Source organism: Hydra vulgaris, chromosome 05 (assembly GCF_038396675.1).
Source record: "Hydra vulgaris chromosome 05, alternate assembly HydraT2T_AEP".
Taxonomy (NCBI): domain Eukaryota; kingdom Metazoa; phylum Cnidaria; class Hydrozoa; order Anthoathecata; family Hydridae; genus Hydra; species Hydra vulgaris.
The window spans coordinates 34,930,303-34,956,851 of NC_088924.1; the positions used below are offsets into that span (position 1 = coordinate 34,930,303).

Here is a 26,549-nt window from a genome sequence, read left to right on the forward strand (position 1 = left end):
AAATAATTAAAATATAAATTTGTCAAATTGTTTTAAAAAAAAAAATGTAATAAAAAAAGTGCAAAAAAGAGAATTAGAACTGGAAACATAATTTGGTTCAACTCCCTAAATAGCAAAAGTAATTCATTAAAATATATAAGTATCCACTAACAAATACAATAAAAGTTAGATACAGTTGTGCAAAAACCGCAGAAAAAAATATGGATTGTTATATAAAAAACAACATTCTAAATGACAAAATAACAGAAAATTCTAATTGTAAAATATTCTACTATAACATATACAGATAGACATTTGCCGATTTTTTTGTCTAATATTTTCAGGTTTTTAGAGAAGAGAAAAAAAAAGATTGCTGCCACAAATCAAGCTCTTAGTCGATGTAACTATGATACGGTAGTGGTGTAGTAGTAGGGCACTTGCTACATAAGCGAGAAGTTTTAAGTTTGATCCCCACAATGAAATTAAAAAAAAAAAACAATACAATAATGTAGCCTCCTCGACTACAGTGGCATTCTTGGCCTTGGGGAGATAAAAAACATAAAAAAAAAAATAATATAAAAAAACTACACTCCATTGTTTTCTTTATTTAGTCAGTCAATCTATGTACTAAAGTCCCCAGTAGCTCTCTATTTCAGTGTGACATCATATTGTTTAGCTAAGTATGCAATATTATATAATGTTTATATATATATATATATATATATATATATATATATATATATATATATATATACAATACACACACACACATATTCTAGAATGCAAGAATGAAATAAAATACATTTAATCCTATCTCTGTTTGCACTGCATTTGTTCGGTCTAAACAATCAATACAATTAGTTCTGATAGTTCCAACCTGTGAGCTATAAAACAAAACAACAAAAATAAAAAAACAAAGATAAAAAATTATATAAAAATTAGTCTATACATACCTTACAACAATCATACCTTACTAGCCTATTATCCAACAAAGTAAAAAACTGAAAATTATCCATTGATGGCTTAGCTTTCTCCATTAGTATTTTTATGTTTTCTGTCTTACCTCCACCACAATGTGAGTGGTAATCAAACACGATCATATGTGTATCAAAACTGTGAGATGAGTCTTTAAGATGGTCTTTATATGAATTACTAAGAATAGCTTCACCTCCCTTATGTCCAAGTAAATTAACAAGAAGTTGGTACCCATATATATGCTTTAAGTTTGATAAATGCCTTTAAATAAAGAAAAACAAAAAAATATTTAAATAAAGTAAAAAAAAAAATTTAAGAAATTTAACTAACATGAATGTTTCTTGTATGACTAGAATTAGAGATTTTGATAGGCAAAATTAAATAAATTAAAAAAAACTTCTCTTTAAATTTGTGTGTCTAACTGCAAAGTTAGACACAAATTTAATGAGAAGCTTTTTTTCATTTATTTAAAATATCAATACTCAGTCCTAATCTCCTTTTCAACTTGATTTTTAGTGTCATTGATTTTTTAAATATATTAAGTAACACAAAATATTAATATTAATAATTTTAACTCATGTAATATTTATTCAAGGTGATGAAAAGTTGTACTTAACTATTGTTTTGAGTTAAGAACTCAAAAATGGTTATGTTATTTTATGGTTAAAACACCATAAAATCAAAGCTTCTATATGAAAACTCTATTTCAAAATGGTGCAACTCTTATCATAAGTTTCCTGACGCCCTGTTTGAAAAGAAAAATATCTTCAGATGCTTAAAAAATATGATCCTGAAAATTTTTGCAATGGTTCTATATGTAACAAACTCCATAATAAAAAAAAACTGCAAGGGTTTTTTTTTTAAATGTGATTTATTTGCATAAAAAGTTTTATGAAAATAAACTAAAAAAATAACAAAACTGTTATTTAACAATGGAAAAAAAAATGTTTTTTTTTTCCTTCTCTTTTTTCTTTAAAGATTTATAGAACTCCAGGACCTCAAGTATTCTTTTAGTATATAAGCTCAGCACACAAAATAAAGGGCGGTCAACAATCAATGACTGTCTTAAATTATCAAAATTGCTGTTTCGACCTCCCAAAACGAGTTCTTACTGGTCAAGATTGGTCGGTTAAAAAAGAAAGCTTCTTCAACAAAAGTTTTTACAAACAACCAGAATGTATTTTGAAAATACTAAGTATTAATAACTTAAATCTTTCCACTATTTGTGAAGCCATTGCATTGAAATAAACTATGATTATTATTAGCACATTTTTTCAATCAAGTTATAAAAAAAACAATTAGCAAAAACGAATAGTGATTTTTATCAATGATTTTTATAAAACAGTGGTTTTCTACATTGTTTGAAGATGTAATTAAGAACATGAAATTTGTAATTTAGAAACATAAAATGTAATTGAGAACACAAAACTTGAAATTAAGAAAGGTTTATAATATCAATATACTCAAAACAAGGTTCTTTGTATTTCTGATTTTGTTGTCAATTTACTTTGTAATTTTAGCCTTAGCTGGATCTGCCTCTGGCTAAATGAGTTAGTTTTCAATAAATAATAAAATATTATCAATAAAATAAAAAATTCATGAAAAAAAAAAACATTTTACAATGTGTCAGTAACTCAAAAAATTTGATTAGATGTTTACAGTTATTCAGATGAATAATAAATAAAATTTAAATAACTTTTTAAATATAAAAAATATGATTTAATATTGAATTAAATTTAAACAATGTCATTAAAAAGACTTTTGGGTCATAGTATTAGCATATAACACAACAATCTTTTAATTCCATCATTGTTACTGGTGCATACAAACAGCAAACTTGATCATATTAACTTAGATAAATTCATGTAAAAAACCTTTTATAACAACCTATAAGCTTACATTGTGCATTACAATTAATGTATTTTCAAATATATATTATGATATCTTAATTACATGTTTTGTTTCCCAATCAAATAATGTTAATTCTAAATTAAATGTTATATTTCTCAATTGCATATTCAAGCCTTCGCTTGAATATGCAATTGAGAGGTGTGCGGTTGCATGCGTTATATGACCACACATATAATACTTTCTTTTGACAACTTGAACAGGGCTCTTTGAAAGTTTTGACAATTAGTGCTTTTAATAAATGTGCTAAAAAAACAAAGCAAACGTAAATGCGATTTTTAATTTAATTGATTCCATAATTACAATTAAACTACTACAAAATATCCTGAGTACTTTATTGCAATTTAATAAAAGGCGATCATTAAAAAAAATATTTAGATAAGAGTTTAAGGCAAAATGAGTACAGAAGCTATCAAAAAATCATTACAAATGGTTTTATCATAAAAACATAACTTCTAATGAAAAAAATATTTACATTACTAAACAAAATATTTACAATAATCTTGAAATAATTGCATCTGCTAACTATTTTTTAACTATCTTTGTAAATATATTTTGGCATGGTTGTTTTAAAAACCTCTGGAATTAATTGTTTTTTATTTTAAATATGTGTTTTTTGTAATAATTATAAAACTATCAATTGCAAAATTATTTGGAAAAAATTTTTTTAAAGAAATGCGTTCATTTTGAAAAATCTTAAGAGGGAAGAGGGAAGACGTCCTAAAGTAAGTAAAGGTAGGTATTTAAATGACAAAAAAGAAGAAACTTTTTAGATGAAAACCCGAAGTTTAGATCAGGTCTCAATCGTAAGATATTGGAAAAAAAACATCGCTAAAGTGGTTGCGATTGTCTTAAAACTCACCCCTTTAGCTAAGAAGGTAAGTTTTGGTTGAACGCAAAACTTTAAATCAAACTAAGTTTTAATGAAAAAAGACTTTAAAAACCTTAAAAGTATGATTTTTAAAAATTTTCAAAAAATGCCTTTCTCATGTAAACATAAACATCTTAAACTACTTTGATGTGATCAAATCTCCTTCAAAACTCCATTTTTATTCCAGGCACGTGAGCATTAGTTATTTACTGCATAACTCTGTAAGTTTTTGTTAAAAAAAAGTATTAAAAATTCTTTTATTTACAAAGTTCAGTAAAAGTTATGAAACAAAAATTTAACAAATTTTTTAATTGACCAGCCAATAAAAACAGTTGACTGCCAATTTTATGTGTTAACCTACTATTTGATTGCCCAACATTGAATTTTTATTTTGCGCATTGAAACTTGCATTTCACTTCATGATCTTTCTTTATTTTACAAAAAGTTTATTTTTAATAGCAAAGATAGTCAATTTACAAATTTTCAAATAATAATTTAAAAGTTACTTATTATTTTTTAGAACTAAAATGTAAAATAGCAATTGAACAAAAACAATTTAGAAAGGGCGAGTTTATTACTTCGTCAGAGCTGGATTTATTTCTGTATAAAGAATTTCCTTGACTGTCTTTGAGGAATTGTACGTATTGACGTAGTCTTTGATTTACAACTTAACTAAAATTAAACCTTGATTTTTTATGTTTGATTTTAATAACTTTTCTTACAGTTTTTTTTAATTATTGAAACAACTTAATAATTTCTTTATCATTTATATTTTTATTCTGATAAAAACAATTTTCTAATTTTTCATTCTTACACTACAAAAAGTCAAACTGCTTTTTTAACTAAATTCAGTCCTTCATTGCAACAACTCACGGCAAAGCAACCTGTGATGATATTGGTGGAATGTGAAAATACAAAATTCAATTTGTAGCGTTTCTTTAATAACATCTAACTATATTCATTTGTTTTATTGGATTTTTGTTGAAATAAAATTTAAAGAGTTAGTTTTTACTACATATCTATGGAGTTAAATACGATAATCTGAAGTGTAACGGAGCAGAGATACACAAGTGCAAAAACCAGGCAATTGTGACGATCACAATTACAAATAACTTTTGTGGTAAACGATTAGTACCACAAAAATTGGAGCGAATGTTCTGAACAACTAGGGTAATCATTAAATTGAAACCGAACTGATTAAATTATTAAACATCCTTGTTTAAGAATATAAGCCTTGAAATGTTTTTTTTTGATATAATAAAAATCCATTAGTAAATGACCAGGGCCCCGGCTAAAAATGAGACTTTTTGCGAATCCAGCCCCGGCCCCGGTAAAATTGTAAGATTTAGCAGGGGCTAGAAATAAATTTAAAATTCTTTAAATATTATAATTTTATACTTGCATTTACTATTTATTAGATTCTGGCATATATTTATGACAGTATTTAATAGTTAGAGACAGATACAGTAAAAGGATGCAACTTGTTGAATAAGAAGCCAAGCAAGAACGAGTTTTGGTTTATTGTAATAGAAATGATAGCTCATTTGAGCATTGACCATGATTAGAGAAACAGCTTAAAGAGGAAGGCTAAAGCCTGCTGCTGCTGATGATGATGATAATGATGATGGCAATGATGATGATGATGATAATGGTGATGATGGCGATGATGATGATGAATACAATAATGATGATGATGATAATGATGGTAATGATGATGGCAATGATGATGATGATCATGATGATGACAATTATGATGATGATGATGATGATGATCATGATGATAATCATGATCATGATGGTGATCATAATGATCAAATTGATCATAATGATGTTTATAAATGCATATATATACAAAATCAAACATAAATTTTGAAAAAAAAAATGTACTTTAAGGATATATATGGCCCTGGCTATATTTTATCAAACCCAGCCCCAGCCCTGGTCAAATATCAACCCTGGTCGTTTACTACAATCCATAGATTGGACTAGTTGGGGACACTGATAATGAAAATAAAGACTTTCAAGTAAGATTAACATATTCAAGTTACACTTCAAGGCCATATATGTCATTCAAGAGACAATAATGTGTTCACATATGTTGATGGTTTCATCAACAAACCTATTGTTAAAGATTAATATATTAACGACTGTCATAGGAAGACCATACAAAATTAGTGAGATTGAGCACTAAAGCATTGAAGACAACTGAGCAACCTTTAAACCAGAGACTAAATTTTTATAAAACCTGTTTAGGATTTTTATTACATTTTAATTTTAGAATTTTAAAATATTTCCTAATGTTCATGATTTATTTTTGTAACTTACTATATTTTTTTTGACTTATTATTATAAAACATAACGGGAAAAAAAAACAGGAAAAAAAAAACAATTTCTTTTCCATTCTCAAATAACAGCTTGTGTTATTTTTGGGGTTTATATTCATAAAACTTTCAATGTAAATAAATAAGAAAAATAGGAAAAAATTTCAGAAATATATTTTTAGGCATTTTCAAGATATAGTTCTTTTTAAACAAGGCAGCAGAAAAAAAAACAGGTTATAAAAGCTTATGAAAAGGTTTCGACTATTTTGAAACAAAACTTTCATATAGAAGCTTTTTATAGTTTTTTAACTATTATTTTTTAGTTCTTTAGCCTAAAAAATAGTTAGGTACAAGTTTTCATTATCATTGAAAAAATATTACATAAGTTAAAACTAATTGTGTGATGCAATGTATTTAAAAAACTGCACTGAAAAACTGAGTATCGATTTGAGCACATTAAAAGTTGGACACAAAAATTTGGAGACAAGTTTTTTACATTATTTAAGCTTGTATACCAAAATCTAAGATGGTGCCTCACATAACTTGAATAAGGCTGGAATGACCTAGCATTGTAAATACTATCAATTCAAAATTATTTAAAATACTATTAAATCAAGAGAACTTACATTACCTTGATAAAAATATTTCTGCTTCAGAACTGCTTTCTTTAATTTTATGGACACAATTAACTTACAAAAAATTAAATTGAATCTATGCCTATAGCATTATTATCCAAATTCCAAAGTTTTTTTTGCAAATAAAAATTTTCCATTAAGTTATTTATAATCAAAACTCACCTTTCAAAGGCTGGAGAAGAAGCCTCGTAACCACGGCTCATTTTCACTTTGTGGGCTCCAACCTAAAAAATTTATATTTTTTATTTAAATTTTTAGGTATAAAATTTTTGTAAAAAATACAAAGATATTTTAACGATTATATTGGAAATAGTTTTTAAGAACCCTATAAATCTTTATCAAGATTTTTAAATTAAAAAGTTAGCATTAAAAAGTTCACATTTTAACAAAATATTATATAAATTTTTCCTTTAAAGTAAAAAATACTAATTTACTTACTTTACTAAAACTTTTCATTTTACTAAAACATTTCACTAAACAACTTTCTCTAGTAGTTTTCTTTCTTCTAGTAGATTTTTTTCACTAAACAACATTTTCTAGTAGTTTTTAAACAACTGAAACATTTTACTTAAACTATTTAAAACTTCTTTAACTTAATTGCTTTTTTATATATGGTTTCTTAAATGACTACCTAATGACTACGCTGACACTGACGCACACGTTCTTTCGAAAGCTCCACAATGCACGTCAGACCAGCGCTCGCTGACTTTGTGCTTGGATCTAAAATCTCACTCCATAGCACATCACTCCACACCAGCACGGGGCAGTAGGTCTTTTGGCTGAGAGTGATGACTTGTGGCCTACAGTGACTAATGTGTGCATTCGATCAATTGAAATCCATTCTGTAGGTCTTACATCTGGCTCTGATGTGCTAGCCCATAAGCGCAAGGAGTGAGTGTGTTTAGCTTTCTATTTACCCGATTTGAAAGTGAATGAAAACATAACGATAGACTGTTGTGAATGAAAACATCAACATAGACTGTTGATGTCTACAGGTGTGATGGTGTAGTACTAATGTACTACACCTGTAGACATCAACAGTCTCTAAAATCAGTTTATCAAATTTTTGTTTTTGTTGCATATGTTCTACACACAGAGTGACTAGAGCGTTAGTTGTTTCTCCCCATGCCCCCTTATTGTCTATTCTTCGTTTTTCTACGTCACAAAAGTCTTGCCACACATTTTATATTTTCTTATGATTTTTATTTTTTATTCAATGACACCATCCTACAATCTGTTTTTATTTTCACATCTCCCTGGTCTACGCAACTGGACAACTCTGTTGGTCACTTTTTGCTATCTTTGTGTTGCATAAACAACTTAATTGCTTTTTTATATACGGTTTCTTTAACAGTAGGTATTATTTGAATGCGTGTACAACTAATTTTTTATTCAATTTGCACAAGCATATTTAAACATAAGTTATTATTAATTATTTTGACTATATCACCTAAATATCTTGTGTAATCTAATTTAATATTTTTTTTGATATAAATTAAATTAATTTATAAACTCTATTTAAATAAATATTGAAATACTTTTCTTTTACTTAAAAGAATGCCCAAACTTAAAACTACTTTGAAAAAATTTAAAAAAATAGTTCCCAACAGATGATTTGAACCCACTACTTAGACAGCTGTGTCTCAAAATTAGGACATTTGAACAACCACAGCACTACACCAGTTATTTATAAGGAAAAATTAAAATATTTAAAAGTTTTTATTGTACAAGTAATGTTTTTAATATAAGCAATTTATTTGTACGCACGTACAAATAATGACTTTCATCTTTTAGACATTTTAATTACTTAACTCAAGTTTGTTTTTCAAAGTTTGTTTAAAGTTTGTTTGACAAAGTGACAATTCTCATTTTTTAAACAACAACAAAAAAAAGTTCAAAAAATATTTTAAGACAACTAACGTCTTTTTGTTTAGGAGTACAAATATACACCATACAAATCTTAATTTTATTTAGCTATTTCTCAAAACATGAGGGCATTGGTCACCTTAAATATAAGATTATTTATATTTACAAAATCATTTACAAAACATTTACTTAACTATCAAAATCAACTTAACTAAAAAAGGAAAGAAATCTTGAAAAAAAAATCTTAACTAAACCAAGTCTCAACTAAAACAAATCAAAGCTCAAAAAAGTATAACTGGACAGGAAAATTATAACAAATGCCATTTAAAATTACGCTTGGAATTGATAATCTCAATCTTTTATAATGTTCTCATAAATTATGCGACACTTTTAAATACAGTATCTACTTATTTTTAATGACTGCTCCATAAGGAAACAAATGTCATTAACTTCATCAAAGAGTTTATATAATTATAAGAAATGCATTCATCATAAAAATTACATTTTTTTTTTAAATTAAAAAAATGTAATTTTTATGATGAAAAAAATGTAAAAATATACATTTACAATGAAACTTTATCCAATTTATATAATTTGTTAAACTTTATATAATTAATCAAGTTTATTATATATAATAAACTTTGCAAAATTTTATTAATAAGATTTTTAAGTATAATTTTTTTTTGTGGAAACAACCAATAAAAGTAAATTTTTGTTTAAAAGTGTTTTGCTGTTAAATTAACGTCAGAAAAGTAAAAATTAATTCTTTTAGCGTGTATTTGAAACATCTGAAAAGATGCGGGCAAGTTGTTGCAACAAGGTATATCAAGCATGGTTGAATAGTGGGTGATTACCATTTCCGCCAAAGCCTGTAAATATACACACATATTACATATGTATAGTTTAAAATATTTGATATCTGTGCATACTTAGCCTTCAAAAAAATTTCATTGCTGATGTGAAAAAGCCATTTGCAGGGACAACAGTTTATACATGAGGATTTGGGTAGGAACTATTTAGATAAGAAAGAATTTTATTTAAAAAAAATTTTTTTTTGTTATTCTTTTTTTTTAAACTCTAAAAAAACTGATTGGATTTAAGTTGATAAGATAATGTTTTAAGATAACAAGGATGATGATGAACTTTTTTTTATTTATTAATTATGATGATTAACTTATTTACCTGTAATTATCAAAATAAAAATTACCTGAACACCAGTTTGTTCCCAGAAAAGTGGAACAGAGCCACGAGTTTGAATAAATGAACTTCGAGTTCCATTATCAAGAATTATCAGCTATTACAAAAAAATATTACCAAACATCTACGTAAATATTACAAAGAATATTAAAATAAATGTAAATATAAAATACTACCAATAAATGTAAACTTAAACAACCTGTTCAGTCTCAACAAAGTTTGCAACATGACCATCATCATTTGTTCCCCGCACATTGAAACGAGTTCCAGCTCTCTCACCACTTAACCGTGAAATTAAACATGCCCGAGCTTGCTTTGCCCCAATGTACAATGTTCGTATTTCAACACCTCCGCACATCATTTGCACAAACCAATTTTGAGGATTAATATTAAATTGTTTTAAATGATTGTGCATGCTATTATTCCTAAAACAGTAAAAAAGAGTTAATGGTCATTAACATCTTAACACCTAGCCACATACTAATTGGCATCTACCACTACTATTTTTCTATTAATTTTTTATAAAAAAGCTTTAACCATACCAAAAAAATCTTGAGTCTGGAATTTTTTGAAAATGTTGGTTCTGTGCTGTCAGACTTAACTCAAAGCAATTATCAGTCTCTCCATTTATAGAAAAATAAAAGCAACCAGACATAAGCAATTTTTGCAAATCATTAATTCGAGAATCGCATTCACTAGCAGCTTGTAGTGGAAGATATGAACAGTTACTGATGCGATAAATATCTGTAGTTGCTATCTTACCAATTGAGATGCAGCCAGTGACAAAAAATAAATACATGAAGCAATATTCTTCATCTAAAATCATTATTTATTTATTTAGTTAAAAAAAAATTTAATATAATAATAATAATAAGCTACAATTATATATAACTATAATTATATACAATGATGATTTTAAAAAATATATATATATAACTATGAATGCATGTTTAAACTGAAATAGTTGCTGCTGGGGGTTTAAGTACATATATTGACTATCTTTAATCCTGCTACCTCAAAAGAGTGCTGCTATATTGACTGAGACTGCTATATTGACAGTAACCTTTTTTTTCACTATGGTTTTTTTTTCTTTCTGAAAAAGCTGTTTGCTATAAAGGTAGGAAAACAAGTAACAATTTATATATATATATATATATATATATATATATATATATATATATATATATATATATATATATATATATATATATATATATATATATATATTGTTGCCTTTGGAAGTAAAAATGATTCTTAGGCCAACAAATACGTCACTTTTAATTACTTTTGACTTTCGTCCAACATTTCCATGTTGTCAGAAAGTTAAAACAATTAATTTAATTGCAAATTAATTGTTTTTTAAAAAACCACAAAAACACAAATTCAATTGACCAGAATGTTTTTAAAAACATTCTGATTGATTTTAATAATATAAACAATGTTTTTATTTTTATTTTTTTTAATAAAATGTTTTTATTTTTATTTTTTTTTACTGTAAATCATGCGCATGTTGCTACATCGACTATCTTATAGCCTGACTCGCCTGAGTTGCGAAAACTGCTACATCGACTGACAAATAGCCTGACTCGCAAGGAAGTGCTGAAAAAAAATTCCGGTCTTGCATTTTAATTTTTTTTTTGTGTCAAAAAAATACGGAAAAACTTTCTGACAACCAGTTAGGAGTATATAATATATATATATATATACACACATATATATATATATATATATATATATATATATATATATATATATATATATATATATATATATATATATATATATATATATATATATATGTATGTATGTATGTATGTATATACACACCTATCCGAAAACGGTCCCAGCCTCAATTTTGAAGACAAAAAAACAACCAATAGGGCATTAATCTGCAAGGTCTCAGGTATCACCAGATATAAAAATTAAAATCCAATCTCTATAGCCAAAGGAGAAAAACACATTTAAAGTTTTATAGCACCTTGCGCTACTGATCGCACTTTGAGCCTCATTGTAAATCTATTTTTTTTTTTTTTCACTTTTGGGTTATGGAGTTTTTAAAAAATATTAAAAATTCCTTACATATATGTGTTGGCTATAACCTGACAAAAAATCAACTCTTTAACACTTGTGGTTTGTGTACAGGGGACCTAAAGTATAGAGAATTGCTCTAAAAGTCTCTTTAAAAAGAGACAACGGATGCTTTAGGTTTTTATTCTAAACTTATTATCGAGTATGGAAGTTTCAAAATTTAATAGAATGAAGCCTTGGCATGAATCTTTCAGGCAAAAAAAAGTAGAAGCAAGATATATTTTATCTGTGCAAAGATATAGCTCTTAAAGTAGGAATCTTGCCTTTGAAAAAACGGCCAAAATAAAGCAGCTTTTTGTGGTTTTTATGCTTTTTAAATATTCAAAATTAAATCAAATAATTAATTTAGTAACAATATCATGTGACTAGTGGATATGGGATTCTATGGTTGTTAGACTTCACATTTGTGTGTACTTTGTCTGCAAAAAGAGTGCTTTTTTTGTCCAAGTTTGTATAAAATATGGGGCAGAAAATACATAGTTAGAGGCATTTTTTCTAATTGTTCAGAATTTAAAACACATAAAAACCTCTTTGTATTTTAATTGTTAAACTCACAGGTTTGCTTTGTTGTTTTTGTTTAAAATGATTGACCAAATATTGGAAATGCACACAATAATTACAACTCTTTTTAATTTAAATAAGAAATATGCCTTTACTGAAATGGGTTTTATTAAGATATCAAACAAAAGAAAATCCCATTTAACCTTAATCTCCCATTGAAAAAACACATACATACAGAAATGAAATCAGTCAATCAATCAATTTTATTGACAGGCTCGGGGGCCAATATAATAAATATACAATGGGTAAAATAAAGTGGATTAGAATAAAACAAAGACTAACGCACTTGAATATAAACAAAAGCCAAGAAGAAATAAAAAATAAAATAAATAAAGATAAGAAATTAAAGTGTTATAAATACAACTCAGCTCTCTATTTAAACATCAGTGGAGACTGCAAGAACCTGTCTGAGTTAATAAAAGCTTTTATGACAAGGTTCTCACTATTCTGCAGCAGTAACACTGAGGAGTATTGTTGCTTGCGAATAACAACATTAAGTGAATGATGACCATGTTTCACAAACAATTCACTAGCACTGCTCCATGGTGGCCTAGTATCAAGCAAAGTGCATTAATATATGCAACCCATAGATGATGGAATGAGTCTTTTCTCCAAAGACACCACAACTGACATTCCATAGATTGGACTGCAAAAGGCATTAAAAAACATGATCTTTGTTTGTATTTGTGTTGAGTTGAACTTTCTACGGATGAGGTTAGCTTTAGCATACATAGAGTGCACGTGTTTTAAAATATTTTTGTCATCCGGCATATAATTTGAGATCAAATGACCCAGGTATTTATATTGACTAGTGTATGTGAGAACCATGCCACATAAAGTGAAACGAGGGCTGTTTATAAGGGGTCTATAAATTTTAAAAAACCTTAATTGAGACTTAATATTGTTATAAACTATATCATGTTTCGCAGCATAACTGGAGCATAAGTCAAGTAAGATCTGGAGACCTTTGGCTGATAATTGATTTCCTTTAAAAATAATTTCCTTTAAAAAAAACTACTTTATGGTGGTGTTATGGTGTTTATTACTTTTTCTTCAAATTGCTGTTGAGATTTTTATATTTAGTACTTGCAAAATAAGATATATACATCTGATTAATTTTTTGTAAACTTATATTTTATGAAACTATAAATAAATTAATATAGTTCATAATATAAACAAAAATTTCAGACAAGAATATTCCTTATCAACAAATGCTATGTCAAGTATTTCTAGAAAGAAATTCTAGAAATCACTGTTTAACTGTTTTAAAAAAAAAAAATTATTTAAAAAATCGAATTCAAAGATCCTTGCTGTTATAGACAATAACACATTTCAGTAACTGGCCTCCATAACCAGGATGACCAGGGTTTCTTTTGTATCTAGCCCATTGAGCACTGAAGATTGAATGCAAGGCTTCTTTTGATTGTTCACTAAAAATGCCTAATGTGTACCCTTTAAAGCAATAAGTTCAGGAACATAGTAGAACATTGCATGGGCTTTTGGGGTGACTGAAACTGAGAGTTAAAGATATGAGTTCCTAAAGTCTTTGATATGTTGAATATATGCAGTATTTTATGTCCTTCCAAAACAGTAGCTAACAAAACTCTTAAAATGTTGGAATGTTTTCACAAAACCAAGCATATGGTCTGCTTTTTCTCTTTCAATAATTCTTTGCAAAACATCCACATTCTTCAAAAGCTTAAGACAATCATTCTTAACAAACTCTCCACCATGATAAGGTTGTAATTTCAATTTGAGAAGTAATGGCCAATCTTTGTCTTTAGGCCATATCTTTAGCATTGATTTGTAAAGATGATTTAAAATTCCAAGGAGAAAATAAAGTTCCATTGGGGAAATAAACTCAATTACTTGTTTGACATCTTCTTGGTCAAACAATGGGGTTATGAATAACATTATGAAAATCCTTTGCGTATATTTTTCCATTCTCTTTCTCAATGAATGCTTTGTATTGCATCCTAATGGATCTGAAGTTTCTTGGAGTTCCCTGTTTTTTGAGGTCACTAGATTTAACATCACACCAACAGCAAGGGTGTTTGCTTGAGTGAGTCTGAATGCCACAGATGATATTGGCTAACTTCATGTCACATGCAATAAAGAAAGGCATATCACTTTTCCCAAATGAACTTAAATTTTTTTTGACATTTTTATAAGTTTCTAAAACGTTTTCAGCAACAGCAACAAGTAGCTGACGCTTGGCACTTGTTTCTTTCCCATGTTCTACAGTCAGTAAGCTTTTTTGTCATTTGAGGCTGAACTTGTTTTGACATTTTGGCATCCACCATTGGAGATAACACTCAAGCTGAACTTGAGGAAAGATCCTCCACCATCAATACCTAGTTTGATGAGAGGGGGTGAAGTGATTGGTCTAACTTAAAGAAAATGACTAACTCTGAAAGTTGAGTTCAACCTTTTGACCAGTTATTGTAAAATTTTCCCTAAATTTTGTTTCAACAATTTTTGAATTTGTAGCCTTGTTTAATGTTACAGCCAGTTCTTGCATCTTTTTATTTAAAAGACCAGTATTAATTTGAACTTGAACCATGTCCAAAGTAGTTAGAGAAGTTTTTGATATGTACTGAGCTCTGGAGGAACCTGGAGTAATATTTAAAGCTTTACCAATTTCTTTGCTCAACCTAATTGTACCCTGTGTAGAGGATACCTTTTGAGTTATGAGAGAGAATGCCATTTTTTCAGCAGTTCTGGAATCAGTTGCTATCATTTTCTTTAAGTTTTCAAACTTGGTGGCTTGTGAACAATCATGTGTATTTCTCTTTTGACTACACTGAGACAGTTTGAGCATAGTTTATCAAAGCTACTTGATGGTTCTTTTAAATCTTGATTGGTTGAAAAAGTGAGCTTTGTAGAATGTCCTTTTAGTTGGCCAACCTGGCAAATTAAACAATTACAAGAATCAAAGCCTCTTGTCTGTAGTCTAAAGATCACTTTGTTAAAGTCATGTAGCTTGGGCAAAGGCTACCTTCTCCTTTGCCATGCTTTTGTACCATTGCTCTGCAGGAATTGCATATGCCCAATGGAACTCTATAATCCTTAAAATCAATGGAATCTCCAGAAAAAATACCTAGTATTCTTTCCTTGATGAAATCAGAAATATACCTGTCACATTTTGAAAAACAAAAGAAGCATACAGATTGCCGACAATCTTGATGAGTTTTACTTTTATATCATATTTCAGTGGTTAAGCAACTAATCTTTGAAAAATAACTTCAGTACAAGCTTGTGTTGGCAAAAAATCTTTTTAGTTGTTTAGACTGTTGACTGCCTAAATGTAATTATTTTGATGTTGTGGCTTTTCCCGGAAAATAAGAAACATTTGTTTTCACATTTTTAAATAGTAGAAAAAACTTGATCAAAGCAATAAAAAGATTTTAGGAGATACTTCAATACAAGAAAAAAAGCACAAGGTTATACATATTTGATTTATATAAAAAAAACTTGATTCTAACATTAATTTTGAAATTATTTTATAAATTACCAATTAATTTTGAATTTACAATTCTACAGTAATTTTTACAATATGAAAAAAAGTTTTTATCATATCCAATATTTGGTCAACCATTTTCAACAAAAACAACAAAGCAAACCTGTGAGTTTAACAATTAAAATACAAAGAGGTTTTTATGTGTTTAAAATTCAGAACAATTAGAAAAAATGCCTCTAACTATGTGTTTTCTGCCCCATATTTTATACAAACTTGGACAAAAAAAGCACTCTTTTTGCAGACAAAGTACACACAAATGTGAAGTCTAACAACCATAGAATCCCATATCCACTAGTCACATGATATTGTTACTAAATTAATTATTTGATGTAACTTTGAATCTTTAAAAAGCATAAAAACCACAAAAAGCTGCTATATTTTGGCCGTTTTTTCAAAGGCAAGATTCCTACTTTAAGAGCTATATCTTTGAACAGATAAAATATATCTTGCTTCTACTTTTTTTTGCCTGAAAGATACATGCCAAGGCTTCATTCTATTAAATTTTAAAATTTCCATACTCGATAATAAGGTTAGAATAAAAACCTAAAGCATCCGTTGTCTCTTTTTAAAGAGACTTTTAGAGCCATTCTCTATACTTTAGGTCCCTGTACACAAACCACAAGTGTTAAAGAGTTGATTTTTTGTCAGGTTATAGCCAACACATATATGTAAAGAGTTTTAATTATTTTTTAAAAACTCCATAACCCAAAAGTGAAAAAAAAAAAAAATAGATTTACAACGAGGCTCAAAGTGCGATCAGTAGTGCAAGGTGCTATAAAAGTTTAAATGTGTTTTTCTCCTTTGGCTATAGAGATTAGATTTTAATTTTTATATCTGGTTATACCTGAGACCTGCAGATTAATGCCCTATTGGTCGTTTTTTTGGTCTTCAAAATTGAGGCTGGGACCGTTTACGGATAGGTGTGTATATACATACATACATACATACATACATACATACATACATACATATATATATATATATATATATATATGTATGTATATATATATATAACTGTTACAGGAAGCCTGAGCGGTTGTAGCCTTGTCTGTTAAGGCATAAAATACTTTTGAAAACCTAATATTTTAAAACATAAATATTAGGCATTTTAAAAGTTTGGAAAAACTTAAATTAAAAAAAAAAATTAACTAAAAAGAAAAAAAACAACTTAATAAACTTAAATTCTAAAATAATAAATATAAAGCTTAACAAAAAACTCAGTCTAAGAGGAAATTATTTTAAATGTTTATAGTTATATATAGTTGAATGATTATGTTGTGCTGATGCTAATTTAAAATCAACGATTGTCACATTAAAATTTATGTTGGACAAACTATCCATACAAAGTTTAAATTTTGTTTTGGAAATGAAGGATGAGTTCTTGAAATAAAAATGAGATGTAGTATATATTTTGATGTTCTGGATTATCTTCATAATCCACAGCAAGAGCGAAGCACCAGTTATTATGGTTTATTTAATAACACATATCTGTGAGCTAGCAGTCCTGCTATGAGGACTGCAAGTCTCTCATTGTCTTTAGATACAACTTTTCTATCCCTATGAAGTGTGGCGTACTTTGGTGCAGTAAATGATGCTTTTGTATGAAGAGCTGTTTCTATTAGGATTCTTTCTCTGCTTTTTTGGTACTTGACTTCGACAGTGCCACACTTTTTAAATCAGCAGATATAACTGCAGCGATCAATGCTGCTCCTACAAATTCAACCTATAGGTCATTTCAAACAGGTTTTGCTTGCTTCGCCTTTAATCTATTTTCTTTCTCAAAAAGACCTTATTTCTCTTCATTTTACGCTCTACTTTTCTTGTGTAGATTTTGACTTGCATCCAGGCACATCTTTTTTGAGTTTAAAGAGCACTCAGGAATTCAATATGTTTATCCATTTTTGATGAGATGAGAACTAATTGAATGACAAGTAACAAAAGAATAAATTTTTGTGACTGGCAGAAGAGGCGCTAGCTCTTTAGAGCAGTGCCTCTTATAGTATTTATAGAAAAGAGAAAGAGAAGCAACATATCAACAATGTGATAATGGTTGGAGGTTGGATGTTTACAATGTGTTTTTGCACCTTGTCTGAAAGAAAAAGGGTATCTTTGGAGGATCCACCCCAGATATGGCAAAAGAATTTCATTTAAATTTTTTTAAATTGCAACAAAAATTTTTTGTTTATTTGTTTAACTTTTATAAAAAATGGCTTTTTTTTAACATATTTTAAAAATTATTTTATCTAGTTTTCATCAGAGATTATCCTGGTCATATTTAAAATATCCAGAAAATTTTTTCCTAATAATATCCAGAAAAAATCCAGAAAATATTTTAAAGAAACATCTTGAAAAATCGAGGAATAAAAACTTTTTGTGTATTTAAGAATATCTCATGTGTTTGAAAATTAATTTTTTGCAGGCATTCTTTTATATATAAAAAAAACTGTTTTAATACTTACTTAAATAGAGGTTATAAATTAAATTAAACTAGATTTTCAAGTGAAATAGTCGAAATAATTAAAGTGATCTCTAAGTGCTGAGTGTTTACATATCTTAAATAACCCTTTAAAAATATTATTCATATTATTTAAACCTTCCAAAACAAAGTATTTATCAAAACACTAGCAAAAACTTAATAATTTTTAACGCTATTTTTTCTTCTTCAAGGTAAGTTACAGCTTTTTGATTTTTTAAAAAATTAATACTGTTGTGATAAACGCTTTTGTAGTTAATAAATGATAGTAAACAAAAAACCTCTTACTCATAACTTTAACTTGAGATATAATATGTTTGAATTTTCCCTTAGGCAAATAATTTTTATGTAGATGCTTTTATATATAACCATTTATAAAACATTTAATGAAAAAACTGAATCAATTAATCTCAATAAACAATTAATCTCAATAAGTAAACAATTTAAAAACTTTTATATTTTATACTTGATTGATTTTGAAAACAAAATTAATATTAGTGCTACAAATATAAGATATGTAAATTAAAAAATTATGATAGAATTTTTGCTAATAAAATCTTAAAACTAAAATAACAATTTTTATTTTTATTTGGATTTAGTAAGAAAATAGTGCAAATAAATTTGATTTCACAGTAAATGAAAACTAATTATTTTAATGGAAATAAAAATATAACAAAGCAGACAAGAGGAGTTCTTTAATTTCAATTTTTATTTTGTCAAAAGTCTCAAGTTGAACTAAAACACAAAGGTTTTTTCAATGGGAAAACTTTATTCTAAATGTAAAACTGTTTAAAAATTGTTTAAAAACTTAAAAGCGGTAAGTACATTTATTATTCAAATCAGATATTTTACAGCAAAAAATATTAGGTTTATATTACCTTTCAGCAGGAAGTATAATGGCAAAACAATAATCGCTTTCCTGTTAGTGTCTCAATAATTAAATTGATTTGGTAACTTTAATTAACTAAAAAATTATTTTATAATTTAAATACATACATGCATTTTCTAATGGGCCGGATGAATAAAAAAAAGCAATTGCTTTTACTCAGTGTTTATCAAGTAATTGCTCAGCTTTACATGAATAAAATTTTTAGCGATTTTGCTCAAATTCTTATTCACGTAAAGCAGAGCAAAATAATTTTTATACAAATAATGCCTCACCTAAAAAAAATGTAGCATAGAGTAATTGATGAATGAATACCTTTACTGTTTACATTATTTGACGATAAAAAAAATATTTTTAACTGGATATCCGGAAAAAATAATAATTTATAGAAATGTCATAATTTAAAAGTGAAAATTTTAATTATTCATTTTTAATCCCAAAACTTATAAGAAAAAATTGAAATTAATGAAAAATAAAATAAAAGATTGAAACTGAGCAATAAAATTTATCAAACATTTATTTGAAGACTTAAATGAAATGTTTAAACTCTTAGTAGGTGATTAGTTTTTGAAATTATTGGCTACTTATCCAAATTTTAAAACTAGTAGTACTAGTTTCTAGTATACTAATAGTAACTTTTTTTCTTTCTAACAAATAAATTTTTTCTAAAATTTAACTTTTATATCTAATGTTATTATTTAAAATTTTATATCTGAAAATTTAGAATTAATGATCAGTAGATTAAGAATAATATAGACAGTTTTGGTGCAGTGTTTAGAATTCTGGCTCAGAACAAAGTAAGAAAGGAGACAAAATTTGCTCATAAATGCTCTTCAGCAATGCTCTGTGATATTTTAGATCACCTAAAAAATTTTCACACTGGTGTGGTTTGACAGGACTCCTCATGATCCATTTTTAATTTTTATTCTTAAAAATAAAAAGTTGCATAATAATTTGTAACCAACTGATTTGTAACCAACTGATTTGTAACCAACTGATTTGACTGAAAAAATTTATGGCTGCAAAATATTGTTAATTAAATGAGAGTGAATTTTGTTTTCAAAATACAAACTGTAAATAAAATAAATCTATACTGTTTGCGATAAAGAACAAAAAACAAAAACAAAAAATAAAAAGTAACAAACATAATCATTTATTTTGCATAACAAAATTCCAGATGAAGACAAAATTAGATTTTTGGAATAAACATCGAATACATTGAATTGTTTATTGCTATGATTTTTTTTTTAATTTTTCTTTTCACTAAAATTTACAAGTTTAAATTAATATAAAGATTAAGCACTGTTTAATACAGCTAATACATAGAGGTAGTTGTAGAGATAAGGGACAAACAGAGGCTTCAAAATACATTAATCTAAGATTATTTGATTAACTAAGATTATTATAGGAAAATAAAATAACTAAGGTTATTTTATTTTCCTTTCAACTAATTTTTAGTAAACAAAAAAGTCAACTCCTTTTGTAAATAGTAAATAAAAAAGTAAAATCTTTTTATGTAAATTAAGAAACTCAAACTTATTTGCTAAATCTAAATGGTAGCAACCTCGGGATTTTTTTTTTTTGGTTTCATTTTAGCTACCCAATCTAGAATCTGCAATCAAGTTGTCAATCAGTTGTCAATCAGTTGTCAATCAAGTTGCACTACCGCTCAGCTCTGAAAAATACCAATGACTTATAATTACCAACATAATTACTTTTACATACATAAACCCACCTACATTTCTAAACATCTATAATACCTAAATATAACAACCATAGTTTATAACTTGCCTTAAAATTCTTACATGAAATAAAATTATCATATAAAAATATAAATATACCTACCTACATAGAGTTTTAAAACACCGAGGCAAGCATAAGCTTCTAAGTTCTTGACAAAATGACGTTTTATGGCTTCAAATTCATTTGGACCTAAAAAAATTTAAAATGTTTTTGTTAAAAACAAACTTTAACAGAATATTGTCAACTAAAAAATTTTTTTATTCAAAATCTATTTAAAAGAAAATCATAATAATCATATATAAATGTTAACTAGAATGATGAAGTTAAAAGCATCCTGAAGAGGACATGGATGCTAAGTATGTCAGTTAAGCATTTATAAAAAAAAACTATACATCATAATTTTTACCATAATATTATTAAAAAATATATTTGTTTACATATACATATTAGTGATCAACGAGATCAAAAATTTTTTTTAAAAACTACTTTTAAAAAACTACTTTTTTGCCATTAGTCAAAGATTTAAGCTGCCTCACAATGTACATTTACAGAGATTCACAGGAAGACATCTAATTATACTTTAGGTGAAATAAATTACATCGAAACTTCTTAACAAACTTTTTATATTAACGAAACACTTTTAAAGAAAGTAATAACTTACTGATAAAGATTTTTTTAAAGTATTATTAAAAGTTTTATATGCATTTTTTATAATAAACGTTATTAAAAAATAAAAAATTATTTTGATTAAAAGACTTTCTAAAACAATAAGAGTCTTTTTAATGAATTGTTATATAAGAATTATTGAAGTTGAAAAGACAAAAGAATTCATTTAAAAAGATAAAGAAAATTTTATTGAAAATAAAAGATGTTTTTGCAAGCGGTTATAATTAAGTAAGTTTTAATGCTTTAATATTATTGATATTTTTAAATAAAGTAACAAAACACATCTAATGAATTTTTATATTGAGTATTAATAAATGGTTTTTGTGTTTTTTATTTGTAATATGTATTTTTTATGATAAATGTTAATATTTTGAAACAAACCTAACTTAAAAACAGAGCACAAATATTAAAACAAAGATTGTAATAGCTTTTTAATGCGTAACTATTTACTAGTTTTTTCATTGAAACTGAAATTTTTAAATTAGTAAAAAAAACATTATAATTTAAATTAAGCCTGAGTATTTTTTAAACAATCATTAAAAGTAAATTGTATTTTTTATTTTAAGTGTTTCCGATAATATCATATAAACATTAATAAAGACTAAAAATTATTGCGAACATAAATAAATTAAAAAATTAAAAAAGATTTAAAAAAATACAAGGGTGAGGATTTAAGCAAAAGTAATTTAGTTTAAAAATGCTGCAAGCTAACTACTTCAGCCACCAAGGTGTATTATTTGAAAAATGTATTAACATTTAATAAACAAAAGAATTTATAAAACAGCAAATAAATGCTATAAATCAAAAGTAAGGAGATGTTGCCACATAGTAATTTTCAAGTAAAAGTAAAACTGTTAAAGTTGATATATGTTTTAAAATTACATAATTTGAAGTTTACATAAGTTACTTGCATACACTTTCATTCACATTTTCTTATCAAAAAAAGTGTCCACATTTTCTTATAAAAAAAAGTGTTGCTATTATTTATTCGTGCAAACATGCACAAATGAGTAATGACAAAGCCAGCAGCAAGAGCAAGTTCAGTATTAAAGTTTTATAGAATATTTTGGGACTTATGGTCTCCTTAAGACAAAAAGTACATGACTCAAAAAGTTTTTTTTTCTTATTGAATCCAAAATAAAACATAATGAAAAATGATAACCTAAATGCAGAGCAGCTAAGACCTTTATTATGCCCAGGGCACAGCAGCAATTAGGCGTCCCTCAAATATTTTTATATTGCATACTTTTAAATTAAAAGCATGTACAATAATACAAGTTAAAGAATATATTTTTATTTCTAATACATTAGAAATAAAAATATATTCTTTAACTTTACATCCATATTTTCAAAAAAATTTCATCCATATTTTCAAAAAAAAAGAAAATATTCGTTTCTTGCTTTTTTTCCTAGCAAAAGTATAAAAATAGTTTTATAGTGGTTTTTTAAATCAATTTTAATTTACTTTCTGAGACAGGTATTGGCATTGCGTTAGAAAATTTGAATCAGAATGTATATAGATTCAAAAATAGGCTACAGGCTCTTTTAGTATATTTGGTTGAGAAAATCTAAAGTACTTTAAACTATTAAGATAAAAAAAAAATTTCTATAATGATGTCTTTATGGAAGATATTTATTGTCATTCACTTTGCAAAGAAAACTATTTCCTTGCCAAGTAGAGTCATCTGCTAATCATGGGTCAATATTTTGGTTGAAGCTAAAGCAACGGCTTTAGAGCAGCAGTAATTTCCAGTGGCCATTTTGTAATTAGTTTTATTACAGCAACCTTAGCTGACCGTCTGGTGTCCGAAAGCTTTTAAAGAAAGATTTTTTATCTAGCGGAAAAATAAAAAGATATTAGATTTTTATTTATTTATAACAACAATCAATGAAACTTATACATAAAAAGTTTAATATTGATAAAAGTGTTGACATTCTGGATAACCATTGATTAGTTGGGGTTTTACACAGATTATTTTTTAAATTTATATGCTTAGTTTGATAAGAAAGCATAAATGCACCAACATTTTTTAACTTGGTTTTATACAACTTTCTTGATAAACTCTCATTGAGTATTTGCAATCTTTTTTTTTTTTTTCTGTTTTTTTTTTTCTCTTTATTTTTTAAAAATATCTTCAATTATTATTATCTTTTTTTATATATTTGTCTTTATATCTTAAAAATTGTAATAAAGAACAAACAAACAAAAAAAGAAAAAGAAAAAAAAAAGAAAGCCTGTAATTGTATAATAAATTGAACATTATTGAACAATATTGCGTGTTTTTAGACACGTTTGAGATTAATTGCCATCATCGACGTATAATTTGGTATGGTTATAACGCAATCTGGTAAGTCATTGATGTAGAACACAAATAGCAGTGATGCAAGAACAGATCCTTGAGAGGACTCCACTTCTCACCCTTTAGAATGAATCTTATGAAGAAGTTGTTATGTGACACAGTGTTGAATGCTTTGGCAAAGTCAGCAAAAATTATACCAACCAGGTATCCACGGTATACTGTAAAATGTTATAGGATTCAGGTTTGTAAGGCAGCCTTTGTGATATACAAATCTTTATTGAGACTTAGATATTTGTTTCATTCTATTATTCTATTTGTTTTATAATTCTATATATATTTCTTTTTGACCACTTGAACGGTATAGGCGAGTGACAGAAGTTTGTAGTTATAAGTATTGACTTTGTTACCTTTTTTGAGGGTAGACGTGACATTTGATTTGTATTAGGATTTTAACACTCCATAGGGAGTCATTAAACCTTTCTAAATTAAGTTAACTCCTTTTTTTCCCCCCATTTATAATTGTGATTAAATTAAATTTATGAGATATATTTATTTTTTTCTGAAATAACCTGAAATTTATCTTTAACAATAAAATGTTTTGTTTGGATAAGACCTAGAGTAACCAACTAAAGAAAAAAAAAATTATACAAAACTTTAATTCTTTGGTAATATAAATTAGACCTAAGTAATTGCTATGCTCATACTAAGTAAATTTACATTACACCTCATTAATAAAAACAATTTTTTACTCTTTTATAAATAAAATCTCATTTAAATTTTTTAATTTTGTCTTTCATCTTCTGGTGCCCCTATGATCTTGGTGCCAGGGGCAAATATGCCCCTTTTGCCCCTCCCTCTTGTCGGTCCTGCCTAAATGTAATTAAAATCATTTATAATTACTAAGAGTTTTTATCAAAATCATTTTATAAATACACTCACATAAAATGGTTGCAACCTTGTGATGCAATAACAAAACTTCATTATTATTTCGACGTTGTAACAAAACGCTCTTTTCACCAGACACTTCATCGTGTTTGATAGAACACAGGAAATGCCGACCAATAGTCATTGTTTTTGTACAACATTTATCAAACTAAAAACAAATGTAAGTTAAGTTAATGTATTCTACAAATAGTGCGGACAATGTTTTTAAAGAACAGAGCAATAATAAATAAGTAAAAACACTAATCTAAATTTCTTCTACAGTCTGTTTCATTTTTATGATAAAGTTTCATGATGAACCTGCTGAAGATGAAACAGTCTGAAGAAGAAATTTAGATAATTGTTTTTACTAATATATATATTCATATATATATATATATATATATATATATATATATATATATATATATATATATATATATATATATATATATATATATATATATATATATAGATAGATAGATAGATAGATAGATATAGATATATATAGATATAGATATATAGATAAATGGGCACCTTAAAATTTTATAATTTAAAATATTTATATATATATTCAGGTCTTCTCAGGAAAGATGTACATTTGCACTTTTTATGACTTGTGTGGTCATATAAAGAATGTGAATTTGAATTTAAGCACATATTTTACATTTTTTATATTTTTTGTTACTATTTTTCCACCTTAATAGCATACAACACTTTCATAAAAAAATAAAAATAATGAAAAAAATTGCCCTATGCCAAACCCTCAATCAATGTAGCAGCACTCCTTTATGGCAGTAGGCAGCAGCACCCCCTTTGCCGATGCATGCTGTAAGAATACATTTAAGCCTACTCAGGAAAGGGGAAAGGTGTGAACGCCTTTTATTTACAATATTTTTTATGACCACACATAATATTTTCAAATAATGTTTTGACAACTAGGCAATGACTCTAAGTAAGTATTGAAAACTAGAGCATTTAAAAATGCGCTCAATAAATAAATATAATCTTAAACTAAAATTAAAAAGAACCAAAAACCATAAACTGTAAAGAGAAATAAAAACTAAAAAAAAAATACAAAACTTAATTAAACAATAAAAATCCTAATGAATGATAAAATCTTAACAAATGATAAAATAAATAAAAAATAAATAAAAAATAAACTAGAAAAAATAAAAATTGAAATTAATGTCTTCATTTTAAAATTAGTTTTTTCTTTGTTATGCTGTATAAACTTTCTAATGAAATGATTTTACATTATGCTAAATGCTTTTAAATAAAGCTTTATTATGTTATTAAAAAATTATCTTAAAATATTAAATAGAACTTTATTTTATTTCAAAAATATTTCTTATTTAATGATGAATGTAATTTTTTTTAAACAATTTCTATTCTTAATTTTATAAATAACGCAAACAACGAATGTGTTTCAATAAACTTTTTTTAAAAGATTCATAAAGTTAATATAGTCAAAAATATTGCAAAGTTTTATTTGTTGTTTTGTAAACTTTTTAATAAAATGTTTTATAATAACTTGAACGCTTTTTAAAAAATCAACAAATTTAATGATAGTTTTAAATAAAAAGCATGATATAAATAAATAAAGAACATTTATATATATTTTTTTTAATTAAAAAAT

General features: G+C 26.6%; 1 protein-coding gene across 1 annotated transcript in view; it reads right to left on the reverse strand.

Annotated features, from left to right (window-relative positions):
* The window catches only part of LOC100210418 (synaptojanin-1), a 66,160-nt gene extending 41,050 nt beyond the window's left edge, over positions 1–25,110 (reverse strand). Inside the window, exons 1-8 of the mRNA XM_065798004.1 lie at positions 24,929–25,110; positions 21,126–21,212; positions 10,295–10,568; positions 9,952–10,177; positions 9,763–9,849; positions 6,852–6,913; positions 949–1,215; positions 782–863 (exon numbers count right to left, since the gene is read on the reverse strand). Coding sequence (XP_065654076.1) covers positions 782–863; positions 949–1,215; positions 6,852–6,913; positions 9,763–9,849; positions 9,952–10,177; positions 10,295–10,568; positions 21,126–21,212; positions 24,929–25,058 — 1,215 coding nt within the window. The 5' untranslated portion in view covers positions 25,059–25,110. The remainder of the gene's footprint in view (positions 1–781; positions 864–948; positions 1,216–6,851; positions 6,914–9,762; positions 9,850–9,951; positions 10,178–10,294; positions 10,569–21,125; positions 21,213–24,928) is intronic.
* Positions 25,111–26,549: the final 1,439 nt, after the last annotated feature.